Source organism: Myotis lucifugus, unplaced genomic scaffold, assembly GCF_000147115.1.
Source record: "Myotis lucifugus unplaced genomic scaffold, Myoluc2.0 scaffold_179, whole genome shotgun sequence".
Classification (NCBI taxonomy): domain Eukaryota; kingdom Metazoa; phylum Chordata; class Mammalia; order Chiroptera; family Vespertilionidae; genus Myotis; species Myotis lucifugus.
In genome coordinates this window covers 2,535,431-2,552,179 of record NW_005871227.1, presented here as the reverse complement: position 1 = coordinate 2,552,179, position 16,749 = coordinate 2,535,431, and the positions used below count along the sequence as shown (strand labels likewise).

At 40.8% G+C, this 16,749-nt stretch overlaps 1 protein-coding gene and 1 pseudogene across 1 annotated transcript in view; one reads left to right on the top strand and one right to left on the bottom strand.

The window, feature by feature from the left end:
• Window positions 1-703: 703 nt before the first annotated feature.
• Window positions 704-16,749, bottom strand: part of CDH8 (cadherin 8) — a 289,616-nt gene continuing 273,570 nt past the window's right edge. The window contains exons 10-11 of the mRNA XM_023760322.1: window positions 2,327-2,578; window positions 704-1,466 (exon numbers count right to left, since the gene is read on the bottom strand). Of these exons, the coding sequence (XP_023616090.1) occupies window positions 973-1,466; window positions 2,327-2,578 (746 nt within the window). The 3' untranslated portion in view covers window positions 704-972. The remainder of the gene's footprint in view (window positions 1,467-2,326; window positions 2,579-16,749) is intronic.
• Window positions 6,311-8,172, top strand: LOC111827525 (annotated as a pseudogene).

Here is a 16,749-nt window from a genome sequence, read left to right as displayed (position 1 = left end):
TATATATATATATATATTTATATAAAACAATCTAAAGGATTATTAATGGATATAATTTATCTTTTTTTTCTCCATATAGTCCCTTCATCTATAGGTTACCAACCTTAATAAATAAACGCATTAATGGACATCAATAAAATATTTATTTTGAGGATTAAACAAATAAAACCATCTGTCTCTGACGTTGTCCACTGCGTGACATAGTCTATCTTTGTGTCCTTGTGGAACAAGATGAAGTGGAGGGAAGGAGTAATCCTGCTTCTTAAAAACAAGCCTGTCCCGTGGGATTTCTCTCCTCCCACCACTGCGTTGGCAAACCCCACCTTGGAATGGATTAGGAACATGTGACTATTTTATTAAGGCTCGACACAATATTTAAAGATGCTATTCCGTCTCTGATGAGTGGGGCCAACAATTATGTACAATGTGTGGTCACTGTACCGTGTAATCTTAGGAGGCCTTCCCAAACTCCCAAAAGTCAGAATGTACAGCCGACCGAGTATTGCTTTATCGTGTGTGGCGGGATCCTTATTGGTGAAGGGGAAAAAAACCATTCGCATTTATAAAAATCCTTGCAGAAGACACATCTCAGCAGCAAATTCCTTGCAGGTCCATTTTGTCTAAGAAAGCACCTTTTAATTTTGATTTTTTTCCTCTTTTAAAACTATGTTTTTTCCCTAAGCATGAGCCAGGATCCCCATCTTTGTCTGTGTGGTCACGTACATAGCAACTATCCAACGACTTCTAGACACTCCACATAGTTTAATGCACACTCCACAAGATTTATCACCTCCTAACATAGACTTTTTATTATCCATTTTTTTTGGTTCAACATTAAAATGTAGTTGAGTTTATAGATGATTGGTGCTACACTTGCCTCTAAAACAAATAGCCACATTGGCTGTATCTAAGGGGAGTGACCCTAGAATATTACAGAATGCTCAGTTCCATGGGTTGATTGATTATCCACTGTCAAGTTTCTTTGTCACTTTCACCAACAGAGTATAGTTCACCCAGTCTCTTAAAGCGGGGACCCCAGTCACTGAGGTAGTCAAAATTCTGGTCTGAGTCTGAGGTGGTGGACTCCAAGGAGCTGAGGGAGCCCGCCACTGACCCCCGGCCTTCATAGCCATAAATCTGAATGGAGTCATAGGGCGGGGCTGTGGGGTCGTTATCTGCCTCGTGTAGCCGCACATTTATAAATTCATCCACGTCAACACCATTGGGAACTGGAGCCAGCCCTTGCCTTGGCATAAACTGCAAATCTGGTTTAATATCCTTACGGGGTAAAAATCCATTAATTCCATCCGGGTTTTGTAAAGTGGCGATGTCAAAGGCCTCCGTGTCTTCCTCCCCGCCTCCTTCGTCGTCGTAGCGAATGATGTTTTCTCGTACATCTTCATCATCTTTGATAATTAATGGCTCATTTTTATGTCGCCGCAGAGTTACAAACAGCACCACGATGACTGTAGGAAAAACACACATGAAAGAACAGTTAGCCAACTCGCATTTAGTCGTATGAGCAACACACACACCTTGTAGGTTCAGAGGGAGGGTCATTATTCTAAAACTTATGAGACTATTGCTTTAATATCATTGCCGTGAGAATTAAGCAAAATACCTTTATGAAGGATGAACTCTCAATTTTGAGAGAATGCTATTTGATTTTAATATCAAGAAAAACATCTCAGGAAGACAATGTGATCGTGAAGAAAAAAATATATTTTTTGTTTGCTTATTTTTTTCTTTTTATCTCACCAAACTTTGTGATCAGATGGACTCAGCAACCCAATCCATAAACTGAATAAAAGAGTGTTTTGGACACATATTTATTGCAGCCAGCGGGTGTGCATCAGATTTGGAGGTCTTCTTTATAATAGATGCTGTTGTAACCACATAAGGCCCATCCCCACTTCCCCCACCATTTGGCTTAGTCTATATTTTCACTGGTGATGGCACTGAAAAAGGCACTGAATAGTCATCTCCAATTGGACATTTACTATTTTTTTTTTACTATTGAGTTTTAGAGAGAGTGCAAGGGAGAGAGAGAGACAGAGAGAGAAACATCAATGTGAGAGAGACACATCAATTGGTTGCCTCCCACATGTCTGGACCAGGGCAAACTGGCTAGGGTCCGACATTTACCATCACAACCATTTTTCTCCTCACCTCCTCTTAGTGATCTCAGAGCTAGGAGAAGTCCAAAAGAGTTCCTCTTTCCAAAAGCATGCTGGATGTCTGGCTTGGTCAGGGTTTGCTGTCCTTATGTACAGTCATTGATGAACCAGAAAAATGGGAACCATGAGGCTATGAAGGAAATACATACCTAGCAGCAAAATGATGCACGCCAATATAGCAATTAGGGCGCCCATACTGAGTCCAATCGGAAGGACGTAAGCTTCCACATTACAGGACTGGACAACACCATCACTGCTGCAGCCACAGACCCGGATGGTCAGCGTGCTGGTGCTGCTCAGAGGAGGGTTCCCGCTGTCACTGATGACGATTGGCAAAAGGTAGACTTCCTGCTTCTGACGGTTGAATCCATTATGCTTGGCCAAAATGCTGAGGGAATTATCTGGAAAAGGTGAAAATCACAATTGCGTGCATCGTTTCAAAAATGGCTGCCCAAGCAACACTTGTTTTTCTAGTTCCTAAATCCTCTGTGAGCCTCAAAGCCACCCGACTCCACTGGGCCACTCGGGCTCTTTGCCCTTCTCCTCTTCCAATTTTTTAAAATATGTTTTTTTAAAATTGATTTTTAGATAGAGAGGAAAGGAGAGGGAGAGAGAGAGAGAGAAACATCGATGAGTGATACATCAATCAGTTGACTCCTGTATGCTCCTTTCTGGGGATCAAGCCCACAACCCGGGCATGTGCCCTGACCGGGAATCAACACTGGGACCTCCTGGTCCATGGGAAGATGCTCAATCCACTGAGTCATACCAGCCAGGCCTCTTCCCATTTTCCCAATTGGCGTGGACCACACATCCATACCCAAACACGTCCAAAGAATAGGGCCCCATGATAAATTAATGAAGTTTTATCATCATCTTGTAAATGAGAACTATGTCTTTTATTTAAGAAAAAGTGTCCTTGCAGAAGACCCAAATTATCCCAAGTCCCACAATAAGCTTAATTTTCTCTCACTTATCCTGATCATGTAAAATTGGTGGGACAGAATCTCACCACAGTTGGAAGACATGTTTGAGAAGCTCTGGGTTAAAAGATAGACTACATGACACTATGACATACAAAACAATGCAATTTGTTGACTCTACAGGTAACTAAGAGGTTGTGCACACTCTAGAACAGCGGTTCTCAACCTTCCTAATGCCGCAACCCTTTAATACAGTTCCTCATGTTGTGGTGACCCCCAACCATAAAATTATTTTCGTTGCTACTTCATAACTGTAATTTTGCTACTGTTATGAGTCATAATGTAAATATCTGATATGCAGGATGTATTTAGGCGACCTCTGTGAAAGGGTCGTTTGACCCCCAAAGGGGTCGTGACCCACAGGTTGAGAACCGTTGCTCTAGAGCATTTATACTAAAGTGGTAAAGTCCTATGTACTGCCAATTGGAGGAGATAGGGCACATATATTAAAAACTTGTAGAGAAGACCTGCAGTGATTACACAGGTAAGAATAAAATGAAAAGTCATAGGGAAAAGTGTTCCATTTCACATGTATCAATTAATTATCTGGAGATTTATATTGGTTATCTGAGTCAACACTTAAGGACATTTAGGCAACATTTAAAGATCAGTTCAAAGTAAAGCTGGTCAGTGAGTAGGCATTGGCCCTACAGTTCTCAAAATTTCACCCCCCAAGTGATACTTTTTCTTATCTCCATCCCTGTCTCATGAACTATAATTGTATTACATATATTAATTATTAATATGTTTTTTCATTTTGATTAATGAAAGAAATATCTGTTCAAATTAGGAATATTAATTATCTCAGACTGGTTTTCCCACCAAAAGCAAACGAACATAATTTTGGTAAATGTGTACAATGTTTTCTGGGCAAAATGATGATTTCAGTTGGAATTTCTTTATAAATTTTGGCAAGTTTGGAAACATTTGGCTACCTCATTGTTGCATATTAAGGCAGGGATTCCAAACCATTGCTGTCCAACTCCTGGTCATCAGTGTCTTATTGTTTACAGAACAATCAAATACATGAAAAGATAGTCTATGCAAATGACTTCAAGTAACTGTATTAAATCTTTTGTACCATATAGTTCTATAACCAGATTCCCAAAAAAATGATAGTCATTCCCTAAAACAGATGCATTAATTATATTTATTTTTTCTTTGTGTAGCAGGGGTGGGAACCTTTTTGCTGCCAAGGGCCATTTGGACATTTACAATATCACTTGCGGGCCATACAAAATCCAAATTCTCAACTTAAAAATTAGCCCGCTATATTTGGTCAAGCATTTAATTAACTCACCTCTAACGCCTTGGCAGGGCCAGACCAAATGATTTCATGGGCCTTATATGGCCCGCAGGCCAGATGTTCCCCATCCCTGGTTTAAGGTATAAGCAGGCCTCTAATGCCTTACTATTAAGCAGTCAGACAGAAAAAAACATTCTTAGTCAACTTTTTTTTTTCCTAAATTTCTTCTGGTTGTGCTTCATTGTCTAGTAATTTTAAGAGCCAAAAAACCCTACAATGTCTCTAATGGAGTTAAACAGTGATATAGCAAACGACCCAGTGGTCTTCATTTCCATGGCCTAGAAGGAAGTACCACTAAGCTAAAAGCAGGAGAGCATTATCTCACAACCCGATACAGAATATACAGCTGTGTGAAATTTTCAGAAAGTGTATGCCAAGTCTGAGTACGGTTAATTAGTGCGAGGAACATTTGTAGATGGTTTCATACACCATAGTTCAAAACAGAATATAGGAGTTGTTCTTCAAGATGCAATTAATAAAATTACAAGGAGGCCTTTCCCCTTTTGTGGTTGACATTATTTATGTAAGAAACCATCTTTATATATTCTCTCTCTAAAACAATCTATAATGAACATTTAGAAAATGCAGCAGGAATATTATTCTTGCAAAGCCAAAGGCCTATCCTTTATTGCATAGAAAAAACATTGGTGGTTCTGACACTAAGCTCAGACCCGTATATCTTACTACTCCTGGCATTTGTTCTCCTACATACAGAAAATTATTGACTGCTTAAAGGCAGTCCATGAGTCATTTTTACTAAATTTTACCTGCTACTCCCAGGCAAGGTCAATTTTCTACTTGCTAACTCACTTTAAAAAAAGTCATTTTGGCCCTAGGCAGTTTGGTTCAGTGGATAGGGCATCAGCCTGTGGAACAAAGGGTCCTGAGTTTGCTTCCAGTCAAGGGCATATGCCCAGGTTGTGGGCTTGATCCCCAGTAGGGGTTGTGCAGGAGGCAGCCTATCAATGATTCTTTCTCATCATTGAGGTTTCTATCTTTCTCTCTCTCCCTTCCTTTCTGAAATCAATAAAACTATATAAAAAATAAAAAATAAAATATTTTTTTAAAAATCACTTTGACTCTAGCCGTTTTGGCTCAGTGGATAGAGCATGGACTGAAGGGATCCAGGTTCAACTCGGGTCAAGGGCATGCACCTCGGCTGCAGGCTCAATCCCCGGTCATGGTTAGGTTGTGTGCCGCGAGGCAACAAATCAATGTGTCTCTCTCACATCAATATTGCTCTCTGTTTCTTCCTCTCTTACACTATCTAAAAATCAATGGGAAAATATACTCAGGTGAGGATTAACAACAACAACAAAACAAAATTATTTTCCCTGGCCAGTGTGGCTCATTTGGTTGGGTGTCATCCCATGCACCAAAAGGTCACCGGTTCCATTCCCAGTCAGGGCACATACCCTGGTTTCAGGCTCAATCCCCAGTAGGGGGTGTGCAGAAAACAGCCAACACCTGTTTCTCTCTCTCTCTCTCTCTCTCTCTTTTCCTCTCCCCTCCTCTCTCTAAAAATCAATAAAAACAGTTTCAAGAAAACATTTTTTTGATTGGTGTTTATATTTATTAATGATTGTGCTAAGTTATTTTATTAGACCAAATAAAGCTGTCATTAACATAAAAACTCCATACACATAAAAATCACCGTATATCAGCACATTTCAAATTCGTGTATTTAAAATACTTCTTTTTAAATCTACCTGCCACAAATATCTTCTATGAAGTTCTGATTTGTTCCTTTAAAACATCCTCTTAGGGGCTCTCTATTATGATATAATGCTCTGTTTTTCTAATGGTGCATCAATACCATGCTTTTTATGTATATAAACTTGATAATGAATCTGAATGTTTTCCCCTATCGTGTTCTTCAAGAGTATCTTGGCTCTTCTTGTTCATTTACTAATCTCTAACAAATATAGAATCCGATTAGCAAGTTTTGTGAAAATCCCCATAAGAACTTAAGTCAAAATTATATTACAATATAAATGAATTTTGAGAGAATTGATTTCTTTATGGTCTTTAGTCTTCTATATTAAGATTGTAGTTTTATTATTTTCTTTAATATACTTCACCACAATGTTTTAATTTTAGCTGCAGGAGAATTTTACATCTTCTGTTAGATTTATTATTGGTGTGTATATTTTTTGCTCTGGTAAATATAACCTGTTTAAAATTATATTTTCAAGTCATTGTTGCTGGTGTATAAAATGAAAATGTTTTAGACATCGATTTTAATTCCAGTAATCTTCTAAGCCGTTCTTTTTACTTATAAAAATATCTCTCCTCACAAAGTTCCACTTCAGCACGATAGTTTGAGGAGCACCACAGAATCACTCCCCAGTGAAACTGGTGAGAATTATAAAAGGAAAACCATGTATCATCTCAGGAAATGTTCCTGAGGCAAGCAGCAAATGAAGAAACAGTTACTCAAGGAAATCTACCAGAGCTTGGTAAGAATGGTGAGACTGTGGTGTGTGAGTCAGAACCCACCTCTTCCATCCCTGCTCCCAGCTCTGTTAGATGGAAACTCCACTCCAAACAGATTCAGCCAAGACCCAGGACTTCCTCTCCCCCCAGCTAGCAGTTGGAGGACTATCCTTTTTAAAATACATTTTTATTGATTTCAGAGAGGAAGGGAGAATGAGAGAGAGAGAAATATCAATGATGAGAGAGAATCATTGATCGGCTGCCTCCTGCACATCTCACACTGGGGATCAAGCTCACTGGGGATCATGTGCCCCAACCAGGATTCAAACCCTGACCTCCTGGTTCATAGGTTGATGCTCAACAACTGAGACACACAAGCTTAGCTGTTTTTGTGTTTGTTTTTTTTTTTTTGGGGGGGGGTTGATTTTTCCTTCTTGCTAGTGGTTTGGAGACCAAGGAAATAAAACAAGATCTCATTAAAAAACAAAACAAAACAAAACAAAAAAAAACAAGATCTCATCAACGGGCTCCAGGCCTATCTTGAAGAACATGCTGAAGAGGAGGCAAATGAAGAAGATGAACTGGGAGATGAAACAGGAAGAAGAACCCAAGCCCATAGAACTGCCTGTCAAAGAGGATGAGGCCCCTGAAAAAAACTATTGATGTGGCAGCAGAAAAGAAAGTGGTAATAATTATATTTGAAATAGCACAGACTGAGAGAATGCAGAAGAGAGCTGAAGGATTTAATGTACCTGTGAGCTTGGAGACCAAGAAAGCTGCTGGGGCCTGGCCCAACCAGGGTTGCTCAGTGGTTGAGCATTGACCTATGAACCAGAAGGTTACGGTTCGATTCCAAGTCCGGGCACAGGTTCGGGTTGCAGGCTCAATTCCCGGGTGGGGGTGTGTGCAGGAGGCAGCCGATCAATGTTTCTCTCTCATCGTTGATGTTTCTCTCTCTCTCTCCCTCTCTCTGAAATCAAGTAAGAAAAAAAAAAAAAGCTGCTGGGGAGCTAAATTTGGAATTTCTTCAAATCCATCAAAAGACCTGTCATCTGACGCTAAGCCTGTGGTTAACCTGGACAAGCTAAAGAAAGAACTCAAAGTTTGGTTTGAATGTCTCTTCAATCTCCAGAAAGTCTGAAGATGACAAGAAGCTTTAAAGAGGAAGGAACAATATGGAATTGTCGCAAGTCCAGCTGGGATGGGCACCACGAAGGGTACAGAGGCGAGGAAGAGGAAATGCACAGGGCGCTTTGGCATTGCCTGGTGAGAGACTCTTCACGTTTTCTGTTCTCCAGTGGCTTCCATCTCTCTGACTATCCTTGGCCACACCTATTCCTAAATGCACAGTCATGTGCCTCGGTCCTGCCTTGTAATGAGAGAGCATGTACCCCTGCCACATCCATGAACTACAGTAGCAATTTCACTTATTGCTCTTCCAGCTTTAAGATTTTTAAATTTTTATTTTTGTTAATCCTTATCCGAGAATATTTTTCCATTGATTTTTAGGGAGAGTAGAAGAGAGAGAAAGACAGAGAGAAACATCGATGTGAAGAAACACATTGATTGGTTGCCTCCTGCACAAGCCCCGACCAGGGTCTGGGCTGGGGAGGAGTCTGCAACCAAGGTACGCACCCTTGACTGGAATCGAACCAGGGACCCTTTGGTCCCCAGGCTGACGCTCTATCCACTGAGCCAAACTGGCTAGAGCGTGTTTTTTTAAATTATTATTTTACTTGTTATAAAAAAATAGAAAAAGCCCAGCTGGCATGGCTCAGTGGTTGGGCATTGACCTATGAACCAGGAGGTCATGGATGGATTTCTGGTCAGGGCACATGCCCAGGTTATGGGCTGGATTCCCCAGTCGGGGGTATGCAGGAGGCAGCTGATCAATGATTCTCACTCATCATAGATGTTCCTCTTTCTCCCTTGCTCTTCCTCTCTGAAATAAATAAAAACATATTTAAAACAATATGGCTTTAAAAAATAGAAAGAAAAAAAACTCAGAATTTTTATGCAATGATTTTGACATTATAGAGACAGATACTATTCCATAAAATATATGTGTTATCTCACTGGATTGGAACCCCCTTGAAGGAGACTAGCCTAAGTCCCAGCTCTACTCTAGGTCTCCAGCAAAGATCCTCATCATAACCCTGGTCATGTTGGTTAACCCACTTTTGTTTGGAATGCTTTCAGTTTTAAGGAACTGATCACCTAACTGATTCATTAGAAACTTGCTAAGTAAATGTAGACTCTTTCTTGCAGATTGAAGATTTATTTTTCTTCCCATGTGACTTGCATGGTCTAGTCCCTGCCCAGTGACCCAGCTTCATGTCCTGACATTCTTTCTCTCTCTCCGTTCTCTCTGACTGGGCCTTTTTCAAAAAATATATTTTATTAATTTTTTTACAGAGAGGAAGGGAGAGGGATAGAAAGTTAGAAACATCGATGAGAGAGAAACATCCATCAGCTGCCGCCTGCACACTCCCTACTGGGGATGTGCCCGCAACCAAGGTACATGCCCTTGACCGGACTGGAACCTGGGACCCTTGAGTCCGCAGACTGATGCTCTATCCACTGAGCCAAACCGGTCAGGGTCTGACTTGGCCTTTTCTGAGCCAAAGGTTTTCTCTCTTCAGGGTTTTCATATTTATTTATTTTTCCTTCTTTTTAAAAAACATTTTAAAAAATAAATATGCTTTATTGATTTAAGAGGGAGGAAGGGAGAGGGAGAGAGAGATCGGAACATCAATGATGAGAGAGAATCAGTAACTGGTTGCCCGTACTGGGGTTCGAGCCCACAACCCAGGCATGTGTCCTGACTGGGAATCAAACCGTGATTTCCTGGTTCATGGATGGATGCTCAACCATTGAACCACACCATCTTGGCTGTTTTTTTCTTCTTCCTGATATTTCTCTACCCCTCTTTAGCCTAAATTTGAATTGTCCATATTTATGCATTCTTTATATCTTTGCTTAGTATTGCTTCTTTGTGGCTAATTTCCTTCATTAGTTGTCCCTGATCTCCCCAGATAAATTAGTTATGTATTCTTCTAAAAACCTTTATTTTTCATCACAGCTTTTATTACAAAGAAATAATATAGCAGTGGGGATAGAATAGACACCAGGGATACAGAAATAAAGTAGGGAACTTCTAAGTAACAAAGAACCAATTTTAGATGCATAATGAGTACTCAGCCAACATTTGCTGAATAAATGACTATGTAACCCATATTTTGTGGGACTCCTACTTATATCTCGTATGTTATTCTGTCATAGAGAATTACATGTGGTTCAAAATAAGTCATTGAGGAAGTTCAATTTCAGGCTATTGGAAACAACATATAGCCTAAGAAATATTGATAGTTTCCAAGTGTCTCCCCAGACATGCCTCATATCATCATGTAACATAAGCAATAAACTGAGGATGATTAGATTGAAATAGAGAGGGCTCAGAGAGGGAAAACTTGTTCTAAAATAACTGCAATACCATATTTAAGAGGTGCACACCAGGATTCTCTTGAGCTGAAACTGAATGACTTACATTCAGAGGGCGGGAACATATAGTCTGAATAAGTACCTCATATGGTTAGTCTAGGAGGAATTTCTTCTTTGATTATTGATACTCAGGTTTTTATTCATTTAGAGTTGCAAATCAACATACAGCATCCTTTCATACAATGTTAATATCCTTATTAGAATGCTGTTTGTACCCTGCCCCTATTCCGCCCTTCCTCCCTTCCTCCCTTCCTTCCTTTCTTCCTTCCTTCCTTCCTTCCTTCCTTCCTTCCTTCCTTCCTTCCTTCCTTCCTTCCTTCTTCCTCTCCTCCCCTCCTTCATTTCCTCCCTCCCTTTCCTCTCTCCTTCCCTCCCTCCCTTTCCTATTATTTACTCCGCATTTTTAATGAAAAAATTATTATCATTATTATTGAAATATCCCATGTTCTTTCCACAGTGTCATTTCTTTTTTTTTCAGGTAAAAGAAAGCAGAGCATGGCTTGTGGGGCTCAGTGGTTGAGTATCAAGCTCTGAACCAGGAGGTCACAGTTTGATTCCCCATCAGGGCATATGCCTGGGTTGCAGGCTACATCCCCAGTGTGGAGTGTGCAGAAGGCAACCAATCAATGATTCTCTCTCATCAGTGATATTTCCATCCCTCTCTCCTTCTCTCTTCCTCTCTGAAATCAATAACAAAAATCTATGTGTGTGTGTGTGTATGTGTGTGTGTGTGTGTGTATATATAAGAAAGCAGAAAAAATCTAAATTCTCAGTGTGTTTCAGGGTAGTCATCTGCACCGCTGCCCTGCTGCAGAACTTTTATTTCAGTCTAGGTCCCATTTATTGGAAATCCTGGAGCTCTGGCTTTTGTTTAGCTTTTAGATGGAAGCAGCAGCAACAAGGAGCCGGAGTTAATGAAGGCGGTTGCCAGACAAATATTTATGACAGAAAAGAGTAGATGAAGAGAAGATCAGTAGATAGTATGCCTTTTTTTGAGAAATGCCTTCTGGCATTTGACTTGCAAATTTAATTCAAAGATTCCTGATCAATTCAAATGGAATGAAAATGGCAAGAAGGTCAAAACAAAGGGAAAATGGCCCTCTGTTCAGTGGGCAAGAGATTTAATTAAGTTCTTATCATTGTGGTGTCTGTTGTTGATTTATAAAAACCTGGCAAGGCAGTAAAGATACTAAAATCCAGGAGCTTTCCGAGTATCAGAAACATGTGTACACAGTATCCAATATCTATAAATGTGAAGCCAAGTTCTTAACATCAACACTTTATTTATGTATGTCTATTACCATAGCTACTATGTCTTATTGGAAATAATCAGGCTGTAATGAATTAATAAAAACGAAGGCTCTGCAAAGTCAGTTTCCTCCGGTGCCATTGTAACTTCCTACATAATTCACTGAAAGTGTACCAACACTAAGCCTGCAGCAGAGCCACCTAATTAGACCATTCGTCACTCTTTCTGTTTTCATTAGATTGTCCACCAGGCCCCCTGATGTCAAGAATCACAATGTTTACCTGAGTGTTATCTCATCACCACATCTGCTAATATTTAGTTAAAAAGTATTATCTAGCCATAAAATATTGACCAAGGTTTACTTTGGCTTTAGAAAAACATGATTGTGAATTCCTTTGGCAGTTTTTAGACGAACATCTGACTTCAGGTTTAGTCCGTCATTTATAAGTACACAAAATGAATTAGCATATCTTTAACACAAAACGTTATTTCAGGATAGCCATGCAACACAGTTAGTTCTATAAATATCTCCATGAGGGTCTCTTGGCAGAGGAAATATACAGAGGGTAGGCTGTGCTTTGTAGTTTATGAAATTTAGGACTCCTCAGTAAACTGTGACACTTAAGCATCTTCTAAAATTACTTAAGTAGCTACATATATTCTTTCTCAGTTATTACTATAAAATGGAGTTTTAAAAGATTTTTAAAATATATTTTTATTGATGTCAGAGAAGAAGGGAGAGGGAGAGAGAGATAAACATCAAATATGAGAGAATCATTGATCGGCTGCCTCCTGCATGCCCCACACTGGGGATTGAGCCTGCAACCTAGGCATGTGCCCTGACCGCGAATCAAATGGTGACCTTCTGGTTCGTAGGTCGATGCTCACCACTGAGCCAAGCAGGTTGGGCAAAATACATTTATTTTTAGATCATATAAAAATGGCGTTTAGTGAAGTGATCTGAATGGTGACCGCCAAAAAGACATGTCCACCTCCTGTAAATGCTACCTTACTTGGAAAGGGTCTTGCAGATGTAATTCAATTAAGAACCCAGAGATGAGTTCATCTGGGAGTACCTGGCAGACCCTAAGTGCAGTAACAGGTGTCCTTGTGAGAGTGAAGCAGAGGGAGAGTTGGCACAGGGTAAAGAAAGAGGAAATGTAACCACGGAGGCAGACCCTGGCATGATGCGGCCGTGCTATGATTGGCAGGGGATGCCCACAGCCAATAGGAAGGGGAAGAGCCAGAGAATGGACTCCCCTTTAGAGTCCCTGCAGGGGTGTGGTCCTGCCCACACCTTGATTTCAGATGTCTGGCCTCCAGCACTGTGAGAGAATAGACCTCTGTTGGTTTAAACCCCCCAGTTTGTGATAATTTGTTATGGCAGCGCTAAGACATTGATACCGTCAGCAAATCTAATGAGGTATGATTTGCAGAGGCAGGGAGGGCATCCTCACTCCCATCTTACACGGGAGGAGCAGGGTGTGCGAAAGATAACGTGACTTGCTCAACCTCCCTCAGGAGGCCAGCTAAGAATGACAACCGACTCTAATGTGTTTTCTACACTCCGTCTTCTTATCAAAAGTCACCTCAGGAAACAAGGGAAAATGGGCTCCAAAAGTTATTTTAAAACTCAAAGATAAGGTAAACAAGAGGAAGTGTATGGAGCGAGGTATTCCCCATCTCTGACACTTTCTCAGAGGCAAAGGGAAAACTGATCGAGGTTCGATTCCCGGTTGTTCAGGGCACATGCCTGGGTTGTGGGCTTGATCCCCACTGTGGGGCGTATATGAGGCAGCTGATCGATGTTTCTCTCATTGATGTTTCTATCTCTCTATCCCTCTCCCTTCCTCTCTCTCTCAAGTCAATAAAATAAGCCCAGCTTGAGTGGCTCAGTGGTTGAGCACTGACCTACGGAGCAGGAGGTCACGGATCGATTCCCAGTTAGGCCACATGCCCAGGTGGAGGGCTTGATCCCCAGTGAGGGGCTTGCAGGAGGCAGCCGATCAATGATTCTCTCTTATCATTGATGTTTCTATCTCTCTTCTTCTCCCTTCCTCTCTGAAATCAATAAAAATATTTAAAATAAAATAAAATCCACAACATAAAAAATATAAAAAAAATCCTTATATGCTGGAGAGTCATTCTAGTCTATTCCATTTCTTCCCTGAGGTGTACACAGTGGTTAATGGCTTGGCCCAAGCCCTCAGAGGCACCCCTGGGACAGCTATTATGTTCTGGGATCTGTAATCCAGCAGGGGTAGCAACTGATAGCAATTTTCCTGCATAATTCCTTCTTGTCTGGTTTCGCGGTAAAATAGCTGCCAAGAATAAAACGTAGAAAAAGGAGGGAAATGATGCGAGAATATGTGGCACCCTACAGGGAGCTGAAGTCCAGTGTTTGTCCTTGCATCATTTTAAAGTGTAATATGTTATAATAGAACAGCGTGGCTAAACATATATCTGAGGCAAAAGTCTTACTCTACAGCGAGGGCAAGAGGATGGAAGGCAGTTGTGCAGATAAAATGATCATCCAAGCAGTGGTCACATGACCATCGGCCCAGGTAGCTGACAATGGCACGTGCTTTTGAAACTTAAAACCCACATTCTTTTCTTCTTATTTAAAAAAAAATATTTTTATTGATTTAAGAGAAGAAGGGAGAGGGAGAGAGAAATAGAAACATCAATGACGAGAGAACCATTGACTGGCTGCCTCCTGCACACCCCCTACTGGGGATCGAGTCCACAATCCGGGCATGTGCCCTTGACCGGAAATCGAACTCGGGACCCTTCAGTTCGCAGGCCGACGCTCTATCCACTGAGCCAAACTGGCTAGGGCAAAACCCACATTCTTGATCGCATTGGAAATAGTCCTGTTCTGATCATACTAAAAGGACTTTACATTGAAGGTCAGACTGATTTGCTTTTCCTCCCATTCACCCACATATGAACAGGTTAAAATACAGATGGTGCGAGCAGAACTAAGATGCTCAAAGGAAAACATTCCTGCGAGGGTCACCCTTATGACTGAAATAGCAATCACATCGAAATCATTTAAACTCCTTTTTACTGAAAATGTAATCTGATAAAACTCCCTATTGTTATACGCTATAGAGAAATCGGCATAAATTGTGAAGTCACGCATGACTTCACTTTAATACTTTCCTTTAAAATAAAAAAAGGATTCTTTTGATGAGTCTTTTAAAATATTCTCAAGATAACATTTGATTTTCCAAGCTTGCCATTCCCCCTTGACAAGGAAAGGGTGGTGCTTCCCGGCAGGGGATGGAGACATAAAGATCCCTGCCACCCAGTTCTCCACATTAGAGAGAAGTTTGGGGAAATGTGTTCTCTTTTCCCACATTCTAATTTCTGAATAGCTTATTATCAGGTATAATTTCTTTACCATGTGTATTTCAGAGGGCATCTGAATATGATGTCAACTCACGTGCAGGCTCTGGGTCACTCCTAATTGTGTTTGCGTTCCAATGTCATTCCGTGGCGCATTTTTAAATAATTCCCCAAGGTCACTGCAGGTATTCTTATTGTGCCCACGTTACTCATTAGGGAACTGAGTGTCAGAAGGTCTTTGAGGAGTAACTATGTTATTCCACCTCAAGTGTATTTTCAGGGTCTGTGATGTGCAAACTGTTCAATAAACTGAAAATAATAGTGGTTATTATTAATTTATGGAAGTTTATCAGTTACTTTAGCTTTGAAATAAAGCAGGGAGCTGTAATCTCTTTTTGTCGTTAATCCTCACCTGAGGATATTTTTTTCCATTGACTTTTTAGGGAGAATGGAAGGGAGGGAGAGAAAAAGAGAGAGAGAGAGAGAGAGAGAGAGAGAGAGAGAGAGAGAGAGAGAGAGAGAGAGACATTGATTGGTTGACCCTTGCACCCACCTGGACCAGGGCCTGAGACAGAGCCAGTAACCGGAAGTATGTGACCTTGACCAAAATCGATCCTGTGACCCTGCAGTCCTCAGGTTGTCACTCTAATTACTGAACCAAACTGGCTAGGGCCAGAGAGAGCTGCAGTGTTTTAAGAGTATTTGGATTTCATCCTTTCAGACTTTACAACGAATTTCTATTTAAAAGACTCAAGATGGAAATAAAAAAGCAAATTCTGAAGTTAAATGTAAAGGAGGAACTAAGAAAATCTATGTTAAGTATAATAAGACTCTTCAAGATGAACACTGAGGAAGTTTTCAGAATGAAATATGAGGATCTATAGTATCCATAAGCAATATACAGTGATTTCCAAGAAAATATTGTATCTAGGTCATTGTAAATCCATCAGTCAATGGTTTTGGGAATCCAGATCTTGATTTAAAACTTTATTCTTAATCAAAGGCAAGCCCATGGGAGCTTATCCCTTCCTACATCCTCTAAGAAAAAGTCAAGACCCACTAGGAAAATACTACCATTCTAAGCCAGGCTCAGAAACTCTCCATAAATACGCTGATGAATGTGTACATCTTTACATCTCCAGCGAATAGTATTAGATTAGTGCCCACAGTACATAACATTACATTAGCTAGACTTTCCATCCAACTTAGGTTAAGATAGCAGAGAACTGGGTCCAAGAGAGTGCAGGGAGGCATCATAGAAAGTGAAAATTACTACAAAGGAAAATGAGGCAGGTTTGGGGAATGGAGGAGAAGAGGAGAGGGCAGCCTGCTCAGTGGAGGTCTGGCTTGACCATGTGAGCAGATTTGAGGCAGGTCATGAGTGAGTCAGTCATGCAGACATACGGGGGTGAGGGGACAGGAGAGGGTGTCAAGAGAGGGGGCAGTAGCTCAAAGGCCTTGAGGTGGGGATGCCTATGATGAGTTCAATGAGCTCAACAAGGAAGAAGCCAGTGTGATGGGGGCGGGGAGGGGGAGGGTTGGGGGCAGCTGGAGGGAAGTGGTTACGAAGCCAGCAAAAGGGAGGTGAAGTCAAAGAGATAAAGAAGAGATCAGGACATCAAAGAAAGATGAGTACCATATGATTTCACTAATATGTAGACTCTAATGAACAAAATGGACTAACAAACAAAATAGAAACAGACTCTGTATCTAAATCATAGATACAGAGAGCAGACTGACAGCTGC